Source organism: Mytilus galloprovincialis, chromosome 4 (assembly GCF_965363235.1).
Source record: "Mytilus galloprovincialis chromosome 4, xbMytGall1.hap1.1, whole genome shotgun sequence".
NCBI classification, from domain to species: domain Eukaryota; kingdom Metazoa; phylum Mollusca; class Bivalvia; order Mytilida; family Mytilidae; genus Mytilus; species Mytilus galloprovincialis.
Window position 1 is genome coordinate 45,464,526 of NC_134841.1, and position 23,005 is coordinate 45,487,530.

Genomic DNA, 23,005 nt, shown 5'->3' on the forward strand with positions numbered 1-23,005 from the left:
TGCTATATAATGAGAAAAAGTTTTGAAAATATACCAATACAGAAGGACATGTTTTTATTCAACTGCAAAAATTTGTCGTATAGTGCTTTCATGTCGTCTGCTTCATTGTCCGAAAAATGCACTTAGTTTCCATATAATAACTTTAGTTTTAGTAAATGGATCTCTATAAATCTTACTGAAAGGTTCAATACTACTAAAGGAAGGTTGGGATTGATTTTGGGGATGAAGGTCCCAACAGATTTGGAATTAAGGGCCAAAAAGTGGAAAAAAAACAAGCATTTGTAGTTTCTTGACAATAACTTGTATATAAGAGTATTGATCTAGCTGACATTGTACAATGAGGTTCTGTATCACAAAAGGAAGGCTGGGATTGAGTTTGGGGGTTATTGCCCCTTCAAGCTAAAATAAGGGGCAAAAAAAGGCCAATAAAGGCCAAAAACAAGCATATTATCTAGTTTCCAGATAATAACGTCTTGTGTTTAAGTGTATGGATTTCTCTGAAATTGTACTACAAGGTTCAACCCTTCAAAGGAAAAACAGGGATTGAGTGTGGTGGTAATTGCTTGAAGGGGAGTTTACAAAGTTTTTGGGGGGTTCCAATTTTTTTAAGGGGTTCAATTTTTTTCTAACTTTTTCAAATTTCAAATTTTTATTTAGTTTCAAGAAGAAATCTTGAATTGCATAGTATTGTGCAATAGATGTGTAAGATTTTGACATTTGTTTTGTGTCAGAAACCGATATTATGTAAAAAATATGATACCAATCCAAATTTAGACAGTATCAAGTATCAAGCTTTAATATTGTGCCCAAATTTGGAGTAGGGGCTATAATGGCCTAAAATGGCCCCAGATTTACAACAGAGTTGGGGTAATTGTAATTGTAATCGTTAATCAGCTGTAATTGATTACAATTTTTCAAGTAATCATTGAAATCATAAATTAGCCAAAAATTTGATTACATGTAATTTAATTTAATTAATTACTTTTCAAAATACCCTGTAATCCTGATTACTTTATGATTACATTCTGATTACAATGAAACAAATCTTAAACTGTGTTTATGTTCAATAAAGGAAACTTTTTGTTATTCTTATTCAATTTATATTGAACATGTGAAAGATAGTTTGGTTTACTTTTTTTTATAAAGCATGTTGATAAATATGTATACTTCAGTAAAAAATAAACTGTTACAGTATTGAAAAGTCATCAATAGCCTAAAAAGAGACATATAATACAATTATATGTTTCTGGCCTTAGTAAAAGATATTGTACATATATTCACAATTTTAAGATGTACATATATATTTGATAATAACTGTTATATTCAAGCAATACCTTTCGTTTAACCCTTAATTATAATCTTTTGTTAATGTTGTGATTTTTGTCAACTTTGAATTGACAGGTAGGAAACCAATTAAGATTTGTTTTTATTGCAACTACCAACTGAGTATAGCTGTAGGACAATATGTATGGTAAAAGATAAATCCGACTTGTGATCATATACTAATTAGCACAAAATTTATTAAAAGTTGGACAAATATCTTGTTTAAAATAGACAAATTTTTGTATGTATTTAGACTGGACATGTAAAATGCAATGATTTTTAGCACTTGTATATTGTTTACTATTTGATTAAACTGGTAACTTTATTTCATCCATATTTTAACTCCAATAAACTGCACCTTGAAACAAATATAAATTACAGTATAGAATATGTCAGAAGACAAACAGCCAACGCTTTTTAAAAAGCTATATTCAATTGAAGTCAAAATAATTCAGAGATTAATGATGATTAAGTTCAATGGGTCGACATAACCAGTGACACAATGTTCATGTGTATGAAGTGAACTTTTGAGGTTTATTAAATAGATGAAGTTTGAAGTTATCATTTTATAATTATGATATTTTTAGTGAACAAACAATACTTTCTAAAAAATGCTCTAGTTATATATTAAAGGTTTATTCATTCACATCATGCAAAATGTTTTTGTTTTTTTTAATTCATTGTAATCAGATGTAATCATGATTACTTTGCCAATGTAATCATTAATTTAATCAGACACTTTCAGAAATGATCTAATCATTAATTTAATTTAATCGTACAAATGACAAAGTAATTGTAATTTAAAAGAGTATTTTGCTTAAATTGGCAAGAAACACGAAATTTATTTTGAAAATGAACTACCTTTATTCCAAGTGGATGTTTCTTTGTTGGTAATGAGCATGGAAACCAAGTTCTATAAAATTTGATGGAAAGAGAATGGAAACAACATAATGTAGACTGTCAATATATCCGTATATACATATGTATATATACTAGTATATGGATATTTGACCTTCCCATGCATAAAAAAAGTGCCTGAAGTCTAAGCATTCTACATGTCTGTAACCTTTTAAAACGTTATGTTTTGAATAGTTTAATAATCATGTGTAAAATAAAGTTTAATTTTGAATATGTGTTGTTACGCCCCATTTGTGAGCATTATGTTTTCAGGTCTTTGTGTCCGTTTGTCCGTGCATATGTTTGTCTGTTCGTCCAATCATCCTTGTGTCCCGCCCACTTCAGGTTTAAGTTTTCGGTCAAGGTAGTTTAATCTGACATCAGACTCAGACTTCTTTTGAACCAAGTTTTACTGTGCGTATTGTTGTGTTTGTTTTTTTCCTTCTTTGGTTAGAGGTAACGGGAGAGTGGGTTTGAGATTTCAAAATAACATGTTTAAGACCGCCGATTTGTGCCTATCACAATTTAGGTTTGGGCATCCATGTACTAAAGACACATTCTTGTTTTGGCGTGAATTTGGCAAAAAATGTGCATTTAATTATGTAATATTTAAATAGTATACAAATGTAAAGTTTACTACATGCTAAACAGGTTTAATTTCAAATATAGATATATTAAAGCTCTATAATAATCATGTTTTATGACTTTAACTCCGCCATTTTATTGGTTGTTAGGCAACATATTAAACGAGCTAAACCCAAAATTCAATTATTTTCAGAAGGTCTATGGTATAGACTTACAACATGACAAATTAGATAAAATTTGGGTGTGGGGCCAAAAATGGCCTTATAGCCCCTAGTCCTTTGGTCCAACTGTTCAGGGTTTTACCTCTGTGGTCGTATCAGGCTGCACTCAGCAAAGCATTTTGTTATAGTTCGTTCTTATGTTGGTTGGGATCCCGCTAACTTGTTTAACCCCACCATATTCTCTATGTCTGTGCCTATCCCAAGTTAGGAGCCTGTTATTGTATATCAGTGCTTACTCGTTTGTTTATGTGTTACATGGTTCATTTTATATGACTTTAGTCGTCCTTGTCAGTGTCATCCGAAGATGCTTAGTTTAGGGACAATAACTTAAGTTTAATTGAGTGGATCCCTATGAAATTTAAACACTAAGTACAAAAAGGAAGGTTTGGATTGATTTTAGGGGTTATGATCCCAACAGGTATGAAATTAAGGGCCTTAAAAAAGGTCCAAATAAGTTTGTTTTCTAGTTTCCAGACAATAAGTGTATGGATGCTTCTGAAATTGTACCACAAGACTCCATCCCAGAAAAGGAAGGTTAAGATTAATTTGGGGGTTATGGCCCCAACTGTATAGGAATAAGGGGTGACAAAGGGGCAAAAAACAATACTTTTCTAAAATTTGTATAAATTGCTAAAAATATTTCTTGACCAATTTCAATTAGGTTTAATTCTTTGAATTCTTTGGGTTCTTTGATATGCTGAATCTTACTGAGTATTGAGATTTTGGAATTTGTACCCCGTTTTAAATTGGTCCACATGTCTGTGGCTAAAACATTTTTGGTCGTATAATGGTATCTCGTTGGCTTGGTATCTGCGTTGTCGTCGTCGTTGTCAACGTCATTGTCGTCCAAAGACTTTTGGTTTTCAGACTTTAACTTTAGTATAAGTAAATAGAAATCTATGAAATTTTAAGACAAGGTTTATTACCACAAAAGAAAGGTTGGGATTGATTGTGAGAGTTTTGGTCTCAACTGTTTAGGAATTAGGGGCCAAAAAGGGCCCAAATAAGAATTAACTTGGTTTTTCACACCATAACTTTAGTATAAGTAAATAGAAATCTATCAAATTTAAACACAAGGTTTATGACCATAAAAGGAAGGTTTGATTTTGGGAGTTTTGGTCCCAACAGTTTAGGAATAAGAGGCCCAAAATTAAACTTTGTATGATTTCATCAAAAATTGAATATTTGGCTATGATATGCCGAATCTAACTGTGTATGTAGATTCATAATTTTAGGTCCTGTTTTCAAATTGGTCTACATTAAGGTCCAAAGGGTCCAAAATTAAACTTAGTTTGATTTTGACAAAAATTGAATCCTTGGGTTTCTTTGATATGCTGAATCTTAAAATGTACTTAGATTTTTATACGACCGCAAAAATTGAAAATTTTTTAGTCGTATGTTGGTATCACGTTTGCGTCGTCGTCTGTGGCGACCGAATACTTTTAGTTTTTGCACTCTAACTTTAGTAAAAGTCAATAGAAACATATGAAATTTTAACACAAGGTTTATGACCACAAAAGGAAGGTTGGTTTTGGGAGTGTTGGTCCCAACATTTTAGGAATTCGGGGCCAAAAGGGCCAAAAAAAGCATTTTCATGGTTTTCGCACTTTAACTTTAGTATTGTGCAATAGCAAGAAATTTTCAATTGCACAGTATTGCGCAATAGTAAGAAATCTTCAATTGTATTTTTATAATGTATGGATATTTCTTTTTTATATATCCCCCCAAAAATTTTTGGGATCATATAATGGTTTGATGTCGTTGTCTGCGTCGTCTGTGTCGTCTGCGTAGTCTGCCTCCGAAGACACATTTGTTTCAGGATAATAACTTTAGTTTAAGTGAATGGATATTCATGAAATTTATTCAGAAGGTTCAATACCACAAAAGGAAGGTTGGGATTGGTTTAGGGGATGATGGACCCAATCTATTAAAAATTAGGAGCCCAAAAGGGGCCCAAAACATTTTTCTAGTTTCAGGATAATAACTTACGTAGAAGTATTTCAATTGCTCTGAAATCATACCACAATGTTTGAAACCACAAGTAGAAGGTTTGGATTCATTTAAGGGGTTATGGGGCCAAAGTTTAGGAATTAAGGGCCAAAAAGGGGTCAAAACAAGCATTTTTATAGTTTCAAGACAATAACTTATGTGTATAATTGTATGGATCTCTCTGAATTTGTATCACAATGTACCATATAACAAAAGGGAGGCTGGGATTAAGTTTTGGGTTAATTGCCCAAAATATATAGGAATTAGGGGCCAAAAAAGGACCAAAAAGTAGCATGTTTCTAGTTTCCAAACAATCATGACAATAACTTGTGTTTAAGTGTATGGATTTCTCTGAAATTGTACTAGAAGGTTCAATACTGCAATGGAAAGCATGGGATTGAGTTAAAGGGTTATTGCTCCAAGGTGGTTTCAAAAAGTTAGGGGAGGATTTTTTGTTTACCATTTTTTGAAGGGCTTCCTTTTTTTCAAAATTTTTCAAATTTCAAATTTTGAAAAGTTTCAAGAAGAAATCTTCAATTGCACAGTATTGTGCAATAGATTTGTTATATCTTTGACCACATTTATTTTGTGACAAAAACCTATATTATGTCAAAAATTTGATCACACTCCAAATTCAGACAGAATAAACTTGAATGCTAACGACATTCTATACCAGCATTTCAATCAGCCTGATCATTCCATCGTTTCTATGACAGTTCGCATTATCGAAAAGATATATCATAGCTCTAACAACCCTAATCTTTCAACGACTCTCCGTAGACAAAAAGAAGACTACTGGATTAGACAATTGGGACCTTCAACACCTTATGGCTGCAATGACAAAATTGATGGTATAGGTATTCTATCTAGTCCTTCGTGTAACTCGGTGAATGTGATGAATATTTTCAACTCAACTCCTGGACGTAGACGCAGTCATGGTCATCGTCATTATACATCACCTTCTCTGCATGATGTCTCTATTAATGACTTGCTGCCATTCATACAAAAGCCGTTAGGTATTCATCACATTCGCACGAAACTTTATTCATTACCTCTTTCAAAATTCATTCTCTGTTCAATTTATGTTTGGAATCCACTGTTACAAACCCTCATTCAAACCAATACAAACTTCAAGCTTAATTTCGGATATTGCAGACTTTTCAAGCCAGTTCGCATTGGAAAAGATGAAAAAGAGAAAACATCTTTTCTAAATCTTTCCATTGCCAACAAAGGTCTCGATGGCGTCAACCTAGGCAAATATCCTTCATCATAAATTAGTTCAATCGAAAATACCTCTTTATTTCAAAGACCAGTCTGTACCAATAATTTCTTATACCTATACCAAACCTATTGCAACTGAAATTTTCAATTTTAAACGTGTTTTGCAGGATCTTGATATTGACGACTTCAAGTCTAAACCTCCTGATTGCACTTGTGCTAGTTCCCTATTCACACATAATCCTGCTGTCCACGTTATTACCGGTGACCTTAACATTGTTAATAACACTTCTCTACGAAATGTGTTATTGAAAGGTCCGAAATATCGTCAGCCTAATTCTATCAATTGGAAATACAACTTTAAAATTTTGATGGATTAAGTTGAGGATTATGCCAGGCAAATGGGCTCAGCGCGAGAAGGAAGACGTAAACACTCTTTCCGAATGGATTAAGGCAGTGAGGTCGTTGATCCAAATCAGAATTAAGAAACTGAATGGGTCCATCAATTCCCATGCTACGTCAATCTTTAAAGACCCAAATGTTGCAAAAGACCTATCCGACCTCCATGACAAATATGTTGTTGTCCCCGCAGATAAAGCCCCAAATAACATCGTTTTGTGTGGAAAAGTCATTACATTAACTGCTTGATAAACGAATTCGGTATTGACAATTCACTTGGAAACTCAACATATACCCTCACAACACTTACCAAAGAGGAAATCCTGGATAATCATAGGTCTGTTCTTATATGTTCCTTTGGAATTTCAACCAAAGATGAAGAACTGGATCTTCGAATCACTGTATTGGATACCTAAACTACATAAGTGTCCTTACAAACAGCGGGATATTGCTGTGTCTTCCAAGTGCTCCACGAAACCTCTTTCTAAATTATTTTAAATATCTATTTTATCAGCAATCAAAGATGGGCTTCAAAGTTATTGTGAAACTGCCTATTCTAGATTTGGCGTGAATCAGATGTGGATACTTAAAAATTCCAAAGGTCTTTTAGAGTACATACAATCTAACTCTCTTTCATCTTGTAACAGTATTAAAACAACAGTATATTGCTGGGTCTTGCAAGTGCTCCACGAAACCTCTTTCTAAATTATTTTAAACATCTATTTTATCAGCAATCAAAGATGGGCTTCAAAGTTATTGTGAAACTGCCTATTCTAGATTTGGCGTGAATCAGATGTGGATACTCAAAAATTCCAAAGATCTTTTAGCGTACATACAATCTAACTCTCTTTCATCTTGTAACAGTGTTAAAACATTTGGCTTTTCTACTCTTTACACAAGTATTCCACATTCCAAACTATAAGACAAATTGAAAATGTTGGTATTACTTTGCTTTATAAAAAAGAAATTACTTTGTAAAGAATCACTCGGATTCAAACAAAAAATTCTCTGAAACTGATATTATCAGAATAAGAATAAGAATAAGAATAAGAATTTTATTAGTTTGAAATCCAAACAAAAGGATTGTTACTAAAATACACAACAACAAAAACAAACAAACAGGCATATTAAAATTACAAAACGATAGTCAATAAACAGTTACACTAGAAACATGTAGCATTGAAAGAAAAACAAAAACATAGATTAATAGTATTAAGGTAAGTCATTTGAATACCACCGCGCATAAAACTTGCGCAACTACGATCCGAAGACTGTCAGATATGTTGAAATATTATTTCGGGATTAATTTATGAAAATGGGTTTTTCACTATGAAAGAGGTAATTTATTTATTAATAAATGATCAAAAACTCAATCATTATTTTATAAAGATCCTTTTCCGACGCATTTCATATTTACGACTTTGTACCGGAAACTCGAAATTCTTCAGCGTCATTCAGCCGCAATCGGAACAACTCGGCCTTTCTGGTTGCACGAAGACGAGAATGGCCGAGTAGTTACGATTGATTCAGCCGTAAAGATGTAAATATCAACACTGCAACGCTTTAAAATGGTATTTTTGAAATGTAAAAAGGGTAAATTTTCCACAAACAAATTAATCAACAAATCTTCGACTTTTAAAAAAATCAGGCATCAAAAAAATCAGTGTAATTCAAATTTGGCATCTGGAATAAGAGAGCACGATTATTGTGTAACTGTCAGTGACAATTTACAGTCAAGTACCGCCGGAGGCAGAAGTGATAAAGAAGTTGAACTTATTTATGATAGAACAGATATTCTACCAGACAACCTGGTTCCTTTAAATTTTTGCAGATTTATTATAGAAATTGATCTGATAATTCAAGGCCTTGAGTCCTGTTCAAATTGTTTGAAACCCCTTCATCTGAAGGATTCATTAGGTGTTTTACCTAGAGGTTTAGGAGGATGGCTGTACATAGAGTGTAAACAATGTATTAGAGTTAAAAAAATACCACTGTCCAAGCGTCATTTCACAACACCGAGCAAAAGGGGTCCAGGAGTTTTTGATGTAAACACCAAAATTGCAACAGGTACATGAATGGCACTCTGAAAAATTATAATTGTATTTTTGTGTTGCTTTTTCATTTTTGTTATATATGTGATCAATGAATGATTTTTTTTCTTCAGGTTTAATTCAGTCATGATTTGAAGACAGAAAAAAATATTAACATGCATAGTAGCTCGTTTCTTGGTGGGTCATGGAGAAATTTGGCTTTGAACAGTTACCCCATGGATTGTAAATTGTGTTTGACATAAATCTGTTTTAAAGGCCAAAAAATTATTATAAAAAAAGTTATATACATGTATGACATTGACAGCCAAAAAGGAAAGGGATGTAAAAAATTGATTTTGGTGAACTGATTAAAATGATGCATCCACATGTACAATAAAAACAACATGGTGCACGTGGATGTCAGCAATTATAGGCAACCATAATACCTTCAACAATGAAAAAAATTATGTCATGGCATAGTCAGCTGTTTAATACCTGACATGAAAAATATGAGACAATTAACAGAGGCGGATTTAGGGGACCCCCCCCCCCCCCCCTTTGGAAAAATTTGTTGCTTACATTGTACATGGGAATCACTGAAGCATGACTGGAACAGGCCCCCTCTTAGGTCAGTCAGTGGGCCCCCACTTATGAAAATGTCTGGATCTGCCACTGATTCAATTATGAAGACTATAGTCAGACTAATTTATAACCAATAAATTGATAAAAAACCTATATGACAGACATGAACCAACAGCAACCACTGAACTTGACTGAACAGTCTCCTGACTTAGGACAGGCACATTAAGAATGCTGATGGGTTAAAGAGTTTGTGAGTGCTCAATTCCCCTAACAGCTAGGACTGTGCATTAATGTGAAAGAAACTAGTAAATCAGTTGATTTTCTTTCCTTGCCATGCTGGTTTCCATGTCAAATGGTGGAATCTGAAGAGAATAATGTACCATTTGTTTATTCTGTAATTTTAAATTGAACTGATGGAAACCTGAAGAGAATGATGTACAATTTGTTTTGCATGGAAATATCAGAGAAGACTGTTGATTGTTTTATTTTCATTGGTAAGCAATTTTTGAGATCAGTACATGATATGTTTAAACTAGTGTCAAAGATTACAAAAATATTTTGTAGATACAGAAGTGCTGTCTACTTGATTAAGGACTGCTTACTAAATTGTTAATTACAATCAGCTTGTTTGTTATTTATGTCAACTGTTTGTAATTCTTTGTTATTAAGCAGCTCCTATAAACACTTCATAAAATTGGAATGGCTCCATGTGTGGCAAATGTTTGATAAATTTGGTAAAGTATAAATAGTATAATAAACAACAAACATGCATAATTACAGCTATTTCATGTACTGATGTCAGAGGTCTTCCAGATTTGTGTTAATTTCATTATACTTCTTCTTTTTCTTTTACTTAAAAGTATACTAGTTCAGTGATAATGAACGTCATACAAAACTCCAAATTATGCACTAGAAACTAAAATTAAAAATAATACAAGACTATAACAAATGCCAGAGGCTATTTACTTGGGACAGGCGCTAAAATGCAGCATGGGTTAAACATGTTGATGAGATGTCATATATTCATGTATATATATATATCTATCAATAAGATTTTTATTGAAAATAATATTAATATTAAACATGTTAGATTAACTACTTTACACTTTACTCACAAGTTTTAATATAGATTTAAAGTATAAACCTACTAAATACACTATATACATGTACTTAATATACACAAATTATAATTTATTATATACATGTATTAACTTACTTTACCCTCAGTCTATACACACACCTTATACTTTTTTAAACATTTTTTTGCAATACAATATATGTATATACACGAGTTATACTACTTCTTTTGTCTTCAGAAGAAGCAATATATATCAGTGCTCTTTAAATCAAATATTTATTGCTGTTACTAAGGAAGTTTTTATTTTACTCAATTTTTAACATGTACAAAAAAATGTATAATACAAATCACTGCTATAATTTCATTTTCAACAGGCATGCTTCACGTAGGCCTTGGTGAGACCCAACTGAATAATCTGTTGGCCTCAGTGAATCTTCACTATTTGAGCGTATCTGGGTTAAAGACGAGAGAAGAAGAAGTTGGGGCAGCATTGGAGTCATATGCTGAAGAATCCATGACAAAATATCTAAATATGGAGTCTAATTTACAGGAAAATACTCACGGTTTGTTGTAACTTAGGGATGTTAGAAATGATAGGTCACAATATGGCCTTCAACAATGAGCAAAGCCCATACCACATAATTAGGTAAAGACGCCTTGAAATGAAAATGTAAAAACAATTCAAACAAGAACAGTGGGACATCTAGAAATTTTCATAAGTGGGGGGCCCACTAACAACATAAAAGGGGGCCCTCTTCATTCATGATTCTGTGATTCCCTATATAATCAACCAATTTTTTTACCAGAAAAAGGGGGCCTAGGCCCCCCACTTAGTCCGCCTCTAATGAAAAACTACCAGCCTAATTTATGTACAAAAAAATGAACGAAAATAAATATGTAACACCTAAACTAACAACAACCACTGAATGTACGGCTCCTAATATGGGACAGGCACATACATACAGACCCCGCCGCAATTTTGCGCCTGTCCCAAGTCAGGAGCCTCTGGCCTTTGTTAGTCTTGTATGATTTTAAATTTTAGTTTCTTGTGTATAATTCGGAGTTTAGTATGTCGTCCATTATCACTGTACTATTATGCATATTTTAGGGGCCAGCTGAAGGACACCTACGGGTGCGGGAATTCTCGCTACATTGAAGACCCATTGGTTGCCTTCGGCTGTTGTTTGCTCTATGGTCGGGTGGTTGTCGCTTTGACATATTCACCATTTCCTTTCTCAATTTTATAGAATGTGGCTGGTTTTAACATGTTACAAACGGGATCCCAACCATCCCCTAATCTGGGACAGTGACAGTGGTATAACATTATAATACAAGAACAAGTGGTGTAACAGTACAATATAAGAATGAATTATAAAAATCAGTTGTAAAAGCCTTAACTCATCAGATTGTTAAAAATACAAATATATATTTACATTGTCTGAAATATAAAATTTATTTGTACTGTCTACAAAAGCTGGAAAAGCTGAACAAGTCTCACCGTTTCTCCAGTTTATAAAGCTCATACAAGTAAACTAATTCATATTTTTTTCTCATAATGTACGAGTAAATATTGTATATACCTTGGGATGACTTTGCTATTCTGTGAAATTTTTTGTATACATGTTCTTTTTGTTATTTTATCAAAAGATTCTGATGACAATGAAGAAAACAAAGGGATTGCAGTATCCACTGATACCTGTTGGCAGAAAAAAGGCTCCGGGAAATCCTATAATAGTTTGTCTGGTATAGTAACACAAGTTAACACTATATATATTAGTATTTGTTATGTCAGTGTATGTTTAAAAAAATGAAGAATATCATTTTTAAGTATCAATTGATGTTCAACTCAAATAATAAGTTTAATACAAATTTTTAGTCATGCTTAGAGATAGTAATTTGATGATTGGTATGTAGTCTTATCGTAACAAGTTACAGATCAAGTTCAGTTTTTGTTTGGTCTAATAATTTTGTAAAGAGTTATGGTCCTTGCAATTATGAAATTCACTCACTTAATCAGTTTTCCTCATCTTTTCTTCTTGCTTGAAGATATTTATTTGAAAATTGGTATATAGTTTTATCGTGACAAGTTAAATATCAAGTTTGAACTGAGTTCCAGGCTGATTATTTTGTTATGGTCTTTGGACATAAAAAAAATCACTAATAATAAATGTTCAAAAAATTTTTGTTTATCAGTTTTGAATACAATAATAACTTGATATTTGTTATATAGTTTACACAATGACAAGTTATAGTTCTGGTTAACATTTTATTCTAGTACAATGTAATTTCAATCTGTATGTGGACTATGTATCGCAAGGAAATGCTCACAGAATGCTTGTTATTATCCTATTGATAACATGCACAAAACATATCATGTTTATATACAAACAACATTAAATCTTTTGATATGTTACGCATGTTTTAGGATGTGCATCACTGATTGGACAGAAGACAGGGAAGGTATTGAATGTAAAAATAAAATCCAAAAATTGCAGAACATGTGATGTTGCAAAAAGAAAAGGTATAGTTCCAAAAGAGCACAAATGCAGCAAAAACCATACAGGCTCATCTAAAGGCATGGAGCCAGCTTTAGTGGTTGACATGATAAGAGATGTAATAGATAAGGGTGTCAATATAAAAGAAATTGCTGGTGATGATGACACGACAGGTTTCCAAAGGGCACAAAATGTTCTTAAAATAAAACTTAAGAAAAGATCAGACAAAAACCATATAAAGAAAAACATCTCAAAACAGTTGTATGCCATAAAAAAGAATTACAAAGAGTTGTCACAAAGGGTCATCAACTACATCATGCAGAATTTTTCATACATGGTTGCACAAAATAAAAAAAACACAGAAGGTGTAACAACTGGCTTGAAAGCCATGGTAGGACACATTTTTGGTGACCATAGCTTTTGTAACACCAAGTGGTGTGTCTTCCTCGAAAACCCATTGGCAAAATTCAGTAAGTTACCATACGGCAAACCACTACAAAATCCAGAGCTGAAGAAGGAACTGGATAGAATTTTTATTAAAAAATTATCAATTCAAGCAGAAAAACTTGCAAATCTTGCTAGCACTCAAACAAATGAAAACCTCAACCAAATTTTAGCAACAAAAGCACCTAAATATAAACATTATTCTGCCTCTAAAAGTCTGAGTTACAGGTTCAGTGCAACAGTGGCACAGAAAAATGAAGGCCACAGATATGTGCATGAGGTAATTAAATAAACTATTTAGAACAACATCTTTTATTCTTTATTAAATTTTTCTAAAGTTGTATCCAGACTTTGACAGAACCACAAAATCACATCCACATAAACATGATAAACCCACGGTTTTAGAAATTACAGAACATTGATACCCATCAAAAGAAATGAATCCTCAATATTATTATAGTTTAATAATATTTATGTAGAGTCAGCAAGGTATACAAACAGAGACATATATCGTCTTCAAATTTTAGTCATAACATTTCAGTCGGTGAGTGCGTACAATATTAAAATTAAAGTTGAAAATGGCACATGTTTACAGTTGTAATTATTAAGGTACCTAACACTGCAGGAAGATAACTCTGTAAAGTCATCTAAATGTTTTAAAAATAATTTTTCTGATATGCATTTTAACAGGTTCATGAATCAATGGGGCTCTCACCAGGCAATTTTACCATAAAGCGTGCTACCTTAATGGATAAGATCAGAAAAAAGTATAGTAACTTACAGAAGACAAGGAAATATAAAAGGAGAAGAATTGAGCTAAAGTCTGAGAAAAGTAACAGTAATGGTATAGCAGAAGTTCTAGAGGGAACAACTTATGAAAGCAATATTGGTACATGCATCTTCTTTCTGTTTTTAAATATCATGTTTGACACAATTACAATCACAGGAGCATGCCACTTTTAATTTAAAGGTCACCTTGCTGGCTGCAATGGTGAAGTGATACCGTCACTTTGCATTCATGGTCATTTTTTATTCATTCACTACTCACAATCAGTTTTTCCTTTGAAAAGAAACTCATGCCTTACATTTCAACATATTTTAAATCAAATTTTCTCATTCATGTCACAGTTAATGCAAATAAGCTCTAGCAAACTCCTGAAAGCTTCTGGTTATAAGCCAAATATAATTCTAATACAACATCATTTGTAACAAATATATAACAGTTTATAATTGTCAATGAGACAACTTTCCACAAGTTACAAAATGACATAGAATAACTCTTTCTTTAACTATTATCCTCATTAGCACAATTAACTAACAAAAATAAACCAAATTTTTAGCAATAATTAAATAACAAGTATAATTATCATGATTTAGAGTAATTTCTCACAATTTCATTACCTGATATTGTCCTTATAAATTTCAGTACAATTTTCTATTACATAAATTGGAGTTATCTCCCTTATACCATTGAGATTATGAAAAAAAAACAAGAAAAATTAGTGGCTTCAAATTCCTAATACTTAAAGATTAAATTAAATATATTTTGTTAGTATTGTCCAAATAATTGAATATGAATATAATAATATGTAATATAACAAAATCAGGAGAAATTCGTTACACATGTGCAATTGTCCTAATATGGAATTTATTTTGTGAATAAAATTCATATCAGGTTTTGCATTGCCTCAATGAATATGAATTTTATTCACCCGTTAAATTCTTGTATTAGGACAACTACACAATGTGTAACTAATACTATTTTGTAGACATTGAGGATGATATAACTGACCAACTAGAAGAAATTCCAACTTGGAAACAGATTACAGCTGAAGAAAACTTTCCAATTATAGTATTTGATCTTGAAACTACAGGCTTGTGTAAGTATTCCTATAGAGAAATTTATGTGTTTCTGAGACATAATCAATCAAAATTTATTAGTGTAAACAGCTTCATTTTAACATGTAATTACATTTCTTAAAAATGTATGCTTTTGCTGGCTAACAAAAATCACAAAAAATTCCAAAATATCTTTCTTTTCTTCAAAAAAATACAACATTCATAAATGTGTGTGCTTCCTATGACAATGTCACAATGATGCATGGGAAATGAACGAAATCGGGATATTATACTCATTGGGTGGTAGCTTAATATTATAATTACAAGATTGAATGCTTCTTTTTTGTGATAGTATTGGGTATATTCTCACAATAAAATATTCTAATTATTATTTGATTCCCCAATGAATACTAAATGTGCCTAAGTCATTGCTATTACACGATAATAAAACTCTTGATATATGCAGAACCGTCCTTGGCATTTTCAATTGTTCCTGTTTTGAAGTTATCATAATGATTATAAAATAAGAAGATGTAGTATGGCTGCCAAATGAGACAATTCTCTACCAGAGACTAAATAGCAAAGGGGTGGTTAACTATAGGTTACCGTATAGCCTTTGACAATGAGCAATACTCATACCACATAGTCAGGTATGGAAGGCCACAAAATGACAAAACCAGAAAAAAACTATCCACCTGATGTATGTACAAAACAATTACAGAAATACAGAGCTTATTATTTTTTTTTTTTATTAAATTAACATTTTATTTCATAAATTAAAGAACAAATTCATTTACCTGATGTTCCGAAGTTGTCCATTGATGATGTGGTATATAAGTGTTTCTGGTTAATCATTTTTTGTTTATCCATTTATATGGTTTAACAATAGTAATATTTTGGGACCCTTTCTAGCTTGTAGTTGGATGTGAGCTAAGGGTCCATATTAAAGGACGTACTTTGATCTACAATAGTTTACTTTTATAAGTTGTGACTTGGATGAACAGTTCACTCATACCTCATCTTCTTATATCTTTTGAGTTTGATTAACAGATCATTTTAAAAATTTCAGCTCGTCAGTCAGATATTGTACAAATAGCAGCTGTTACTGAAAATGAAACTTTCTCAGCCTATGTTATGCCATCGAAGAAGATAACACCACAGGCATCTGATATAACGAAACTTGCATTCTTTGATGGGCAAATGTACTATGATGAAGTTCCTGTGGAAAGTTCACCACCATTTGAAGTCTTCACTAATCTTATTGCTTTTTTGTCCAAGTTTCCTTTTAAACCAACACTTGTTGGACACAATATAAAAACGTTTGACTGCCATATACTGTATAATCAGTTGAATAAATTAAAGATGTGGGATGAATTTTGCCTATATTTTAATGGGTTTATTGACACAAGAATGTTGTTTAGGAGTGAATATTCAGGTCGTCAAAGTTACAAGCAGTGTGATTTAGTGTCAGATTTTTTAGGGGAAAGCTATGATGCACATAATGCTTTGTATGACTGTAAATCTTTATTTAAACTGGTGCAATTACATGGAAATTTAGCTTCTCATTTCTGTAAGCATACATTTGATGGAATGTACCCAAAATATTGCCAAAATGACTTATCTTTCAAAGCTCTTGTTGAAAATAAAGTAATGTCAAAACAATTAGCCAAAAAGGCAGCTTCAACTGGGTTGTGCAAGAAGCACTTTATTTTGTCAATTCAAAGAAATGGTATTGATGGACTGAGGGCACTTTTGTCTCAAAAAAATAGTTCAGGTGTAGTACGTGTTACAGCATCAAAATCTATAATTCAGAAGGTGTATGATTTTTGTTATGTAAAATGAAGAGTAAATTGTTTTAGATTCCATATGAATCTAATTATACATTGTAGAATCTAAATGATACAATTATAGTGAATGCTACTAGAGATTAACAGAAATTTCAATCTACAGGCATACTATGTCTTGCTTCTGTAACCATGCTTCTATTATATCAATAAGCAATAATTGTTATTATCAAAGAAACTCATTTCTTATGATGCCAAATCTTTGACCTTATGGCGAATCAGGTCAATATAAATAATATAAAGATTGAAAAATACTACATTGCACCATAAATGTTAAAGTTAATGTTTGTTTGTGAGCTAAATATTTGGATAAGAGTTTAGAAAATTTTGAGTGGTCCTGTAGTCTACTACACATACCTTATTTTTAGCAATTTGATTGATCTGTCCATGCTGAATGTCAGGAAATAGAATTTTTAGTAGTAATTTTTTTTGTATTTTATAATGTTGTCGATTATAGTTCTTTAATAATATGGAGGATTTAAAGTCAAAGGTGACATTTTGTTTTACCACAGTAAGAATGATCATATTGTGTACCACACATATGTTGTGTGATCCATATTAGACTAGTGAATGTAATTTGTTAGACAAGATTGATTGATTGTTGGTTGTTAGACAATAAAAAGACCACTTAAACTTATATCTACTGTATATATATAGTTTATAACATCATGTTTCTATTAATTTAAAATGAAATATTCTATTTTATATGACACTTGATGGTAAAATTTTATCCAAAATTAACATGATTATTAATGAAATTTGTAAGATAGATATTTGTTCAGAATAATAGTATTAAAGAATGACTTGTGAGAATGATTTGTTATAAAAAAAAATGTTTATAAAGAAAATTTATGGAAAAATTATATGAGAAAATACAGGTACATGTGAGTATCTTGGTTTGTTATTTTACCAATCTTGTACATGAAGGGTTATGATGTAGTACTGTTCCTGCATGTATGTTAATATGTGCTGGAATTTATTTTGCCTTTTATCAAATAAAGAATTCAAACACTTTGCAAAGATCAATAAGAGTTGATATGGTTTAAATTTTATACAGGTTGCAAGTATTTGTCTTTTCATTAACACATTTTTTCAGATTATCTTGACTGATGGTTTTTAAATTTTACTGTTCCTACTGACATTTTAGTTTTCAATATGTAATATTGAAACTGAGGAACATGTCTTGTTAGAGTGTCCGTTGTATGATGATCTGCGAAATGAACTTTTTAAAATTATTTTGTCAGAACACTCAAACTTTTTTAAATTTTTCTAATCTGGATAAATTGTCTATTGTTCTAGCCAGTAACTGTGATAGTATTATTATTTATAGTGCCAAAATCTGAAAATTTATCTTAGATAGAAGACATTGTTTTTTTATATCGTTAAACATTTTGTCTTAAGTTCTTAACTGTAAATATAAATATTTTAAGGATTTTTTTTTAATCTAGCTGTACAGTGATATTTAATATTCAATATATATACATATATATATTTTAATCCCGTCTCTCATAATTCTTTTTAGAATGGCATCAATATTTTATATTATTGTATGTATTCGTGTATTATGTTATGTATTGTAATATTGATGGTGAGACGTAAATAAACTATTTGTATTGTATTGTATAATACAATAAGTGTTTGTTACTACTGTGATAAATTTTCGTGACAGATAATAAAATTGCAAATTTTTTATGTTAATTTGGAGTTAAACATTATAATTCATATATATATATATATTTATTTATAATATGATACTTAATGGACTATATTACCAGTCTATTATTTTAATAAATAAATATTGCTTATAGTTCGTGCTTGTATTTCTTTTTGTATATTGAACAGAATAAGTGCAATCTTATATATCTTGGATACATAATACAGATCCCTTTCATCAGATTGAGGTCATGTGTTTTCTTCAATTAATTTTATAATTTTTTTTTGACTTGGATGCAAATGGAATAAAAGTCTACAAAGCCAATTGACATCTCTCTTTCTGATTAACATATAGAGGACCATTTCAAATTATTGATCAACCTGTAAAAAAATGTGTGTTCAGCAAATTGGTACACAATATAAATACTCATTTATTTTCCAGCAGAAGTTGTGAAGTGAATGTTGCCCAAACACGCGTCTTTATATAACTATATCTCAGAGCAAAAATGTAAAAAAGATGTGGTTCAATTGCTAATATAACAACTCTCAACCAGAGGACAAATGACACAGAAACAGAAACAGAAACAGCGATTGGTAGCCATAGTCTTCAACAATGAGCAAAGCCCACAACACATGGCCAGCCACAAATCTTTGTTTGCTTTCTTTTGTGAAAATGTTGAAATGTAAACATTAATCAAATTTTTATTGTAAAAATAAGAATGTGATATTTTTGACAATGAAACAAATATTCAGGTGTAGTTTGAAGTAAGCAACAATAGGTCACCTTATCTTATGGTATTATCATTAGCAAAATGGCTTCCACTAAAATCTGTAACATGGTAAAAACGGTAATTACAAGTACTCAAGACATTGATAATTGATTGTTGGAACTGTTTTGGTCAATTGTTCAGAAAGAGATGCTAATCCTCAAAATCCACAAATAGTACATCAAAATTAGCATTTTCCCTCAAAATACATGATAAAAAAATTGACATGAAAACAAGGTAAGAAGACGACAAGTAGAAAACCACTTGCACATTTTTATGAGACACACAGAGAGATTGATGCATTGCAGGAAAAAGGGGCGGTGTAGGTGGTGGTAGTGCTTGGGGGGGGGGGGGGGGGGGAGGAGGGGGTTGATTATGTAGGGAATCCTCGAAGCATGACCGATGCAGACCGCTACTTCTGGATCATCCAGTGAATGCAACTCCAATTCATGGGGTCAAAAAGTCAGTTTTTACAACATATTTAAAATTTTTGATAAATATCTGGATATGATTTGGAACGCCCAACACTACCTTTACATCATTTTTCAAAATTTGTGATTTTTTTTTAAAACGAGAAGAATCTACAAGATCGAATTATTTTTTTTGTGTATAAAATCAAGTTTTAATAACATTTTCTAAATTGTATATAAATTTGGTTGAAATTCAAGTACAAAAATTAGTTTCTCAAAATTTGGGATTTTGTGTTAAAAAAAATGGATTTTACCCAAATTTTGGTCCAGATATCTCAAAATTACTCATGAGGCTTTCCTTCAATATAACACAAAAGTGTTTCAAATAATAATTAGGACTGAAAATTGACTTAATTTAGTTCTATTAGTAATGAGTATTTACATTAATCTTTTTCCGGGAAATCTGGGTACAGTTATCTCCCCTTTCTGAAAATCCGAAAATATTCAAGCAAATGATGAAATATTTCTTTAAAATGCACGGTGACCCTATGTTTTTTTATAATTTTTTTTTAGATCTATATCTTTGCTACAATTTTAGAGAAAATAAGAAAAATCTGTCTCATGGAATTTTTTTCTCAACTAGGGAAAGATTACAAATGCCGATTTCCCTGTAATATCTATGTAAAAAACCTCGAAAATACACAATACTTTGGATGAGGGTACTGACCAAACAAGCACGGTGACCCCCATTTTTTATTGTTTTTTTCGAAAGAGTATTTTATAAACTGCATTTACATAAAATATAAAAAAATTCTGTCTCAAGAAATATTTAGTGTTGATCCACCTTAATTATAATACTATTTTTGACAGCATGCCTCCTCTTTAAAGTTATGAATTAAAATATTATGCTTATGTATCAAAAAATATGTTATAATATACATTACACAGTTCATATATTGACATTATAATTGTTTCTCTCATTATACATTTCACTTATGTAGTTAACAATGATAAGTAAAATATCACATTTGCAGGAAAATATAAAATCAAATTTGTTTTCTTCACTCATGGAATTAAAACAGGGGACAATATTAGAAATTTCATTAAACATTTTGATCCTAGTTTTATTAATTTCTGAACATGTAATGATGAAATGAAATTCATCTTCCAACTCTTTATGGCATAAAGGACATTCTATTTTCTAGAGCTGTTTTGTTGTATCTACCACGTTCTCAAGATGGTTGATTTCTTGATTGACAACATATTTGTTTCAGACGCAGGGAGCCTATGGGAGGATAGAAGATAACAGAAGAAGCCCATTGAAAGTTGAGAATGCTTTTCTTTAAATAGGCCCCTACCCCCTCTTTTAAACTATATACTAATGCATGCACTTTGTTTTTCTTTCAGATGCAGGGAGCCTATGGGAGGATAGAAGATTACAGATGAAGAACATTGAAAGTTGAGTATATTTTTCTTTAAATAGGCCCCTACCCCCTCTTTTAAACTATATACTAATGCATGCACTTTGTTTTTCTTTCAGATGCAGGGAGCCTATGGGAGGATAGAATATTACAGAAGAAGAAAATTGAAAGTTGAGTATATTTTTCTTTAAATAGGCCCCTACTCCCTCTTTTAAACTATATACTAATCCATGCACTTTGTTTTTCTTTCAGATGCAGGTAGCCTTTGGGAGGATAGAAGATTACAGATGAAGAAAATTGAAAGTTGAGTATATTTTTCTTTAAATAGGCCCCAACCCCCTCTTTTAAACTATATACTAATCCATGCACTTTGTTTTTCTTTCAGATGCAGGGAGCCTATGGGAGGATAGAAGATTACAGAAGAAGAAAATTGAAAGTTGAGTATATTTTTCTTTAAATAGGCCCCTACTCCCTCTTTTAAACTATATACTAATCCATGCACTTGGTTTCTTTCAGATGCAGGGAGCCTATGGGAGGATAGAAGATTACAGAAGAAGAAAATTGAAAGTTGAGTATATTTTCTTTAAATAGGCCCCTACCCCCTCTTTTAAACTATATACTAATCCATGCACTTTGTTTTTCTTTCAGATGCAGGAAGCCTATGGGAGGATAGAAGATTACAGAAGAAGAAAATTGAAAGTTGAGTATATTTTTCTTTAAATAGGCCCCTACCCCCTCTTTTAAACTATATACTAATCCATGCACTTTGTTTTTCTTTCAGATGCAGGGAGCTATGGGAGGATAGAAGGTTACAGAAGAAGAAAATTAAAAGTTGAGTATATTTTTCTTTAAACAGGCCCATACCCCCTCTTTTAAACTATATACTAATGCATGCACTTTGTTTTTCTTTCAGATGCAGGGAGCTATGGGAGGATAGAAGATTACAGATGAAGAAAATTGAAAGTTGAGTATATTTTTCTTTAAATAGGCCCCTACCCCCTCTTTTAAACTATATACTAATCCATGCACTTTGTTTTTCTTTCAGATGCAGGGAGCCTTTGGAAGGATAGAAGATTACAGAAGAAGAAAATTGAAAGTTGAGTATATTTTTCTTTAAATAGGCCCTTACCCCCTCTTTTAAACTATATACTAATCCATGCACTTTGTTTTTCTTTCAGATGCAGGGAGCCTATGGGTAATATTTCTACCTTGTTTTACATATCCTTGTATGTTAAATAGACCTTGGAAGCATCAGTCTCCAACTTTTCAATTTCACATTCACTTTGTTAAAAATTCATATCTGCACTCACGTTGCTTGGATTGTTACACGAGAGTTTTGTTTTACTTACATGATTGTTAATTTCCAACGTTGGTGTGGCCAATTTGCAGGCTAGAATATGATCATCCAAAATTTCATCACAATCAAACATTGTCGTACAGTGTAAAGTTGTCATCAAGGTCAGGTGTTCTTCATTATCAGGGTCATTTGTTTAGAGGTTCATAACAGGAAACCCAGGATTTCGAAAACACAATGTAAATTTTTTACTCCGTCATTTGATATGAAATATTCAAGTTGCAACGTAAGTCCAATCTGAGATATATTTGGCATGTAAAATATGTAAGAGTTTGTTTTTGCAGTTCATTTATCATAACATATTTTTGCATAACACACAACATGTTGAATGGGACATAGAAATACTATTTGTCGTTTCTGTTTTTCTGTTCAGTCTGACTATTGCTCACAGTCACATGCACAGTTCATGCCAGATATTTATAAAACTTACATCATAGGTTTATAGCAGGAATGTCT

General features: G+C 31.7%; 1 protein-coding gene across 1 annotated transcript; it reads left to right on the plus strand.

Moving 5' to 3' along the window:
* Positions 1 to 13,562: 13,562 nt before the first annotated feature.
* Positions 13,563 to 17,012, plus strand: LOC143072252 (uncharacterized). The gene is made up of 3 exons (XM_076247109.1): positions 13,563 to 14,150; positions 15,031 to 15,141; positions 16,170 to 17,012. Exons 1-3 carry the CDS (start codon positions 13,964 to 13,966, stop codon positions 16,940 to 16,942), a joined length of 1,071 nt encoding a protein of 356 aa, XP_076103224.1. The 5' UTR covers positions 13,563 to 13,963; the 3' UTR covers positions 16,943 to 17,012.
* The last annotated feature ends 5,993 nt before the right edge of the window (positions 17,013 to 23,005 follow it).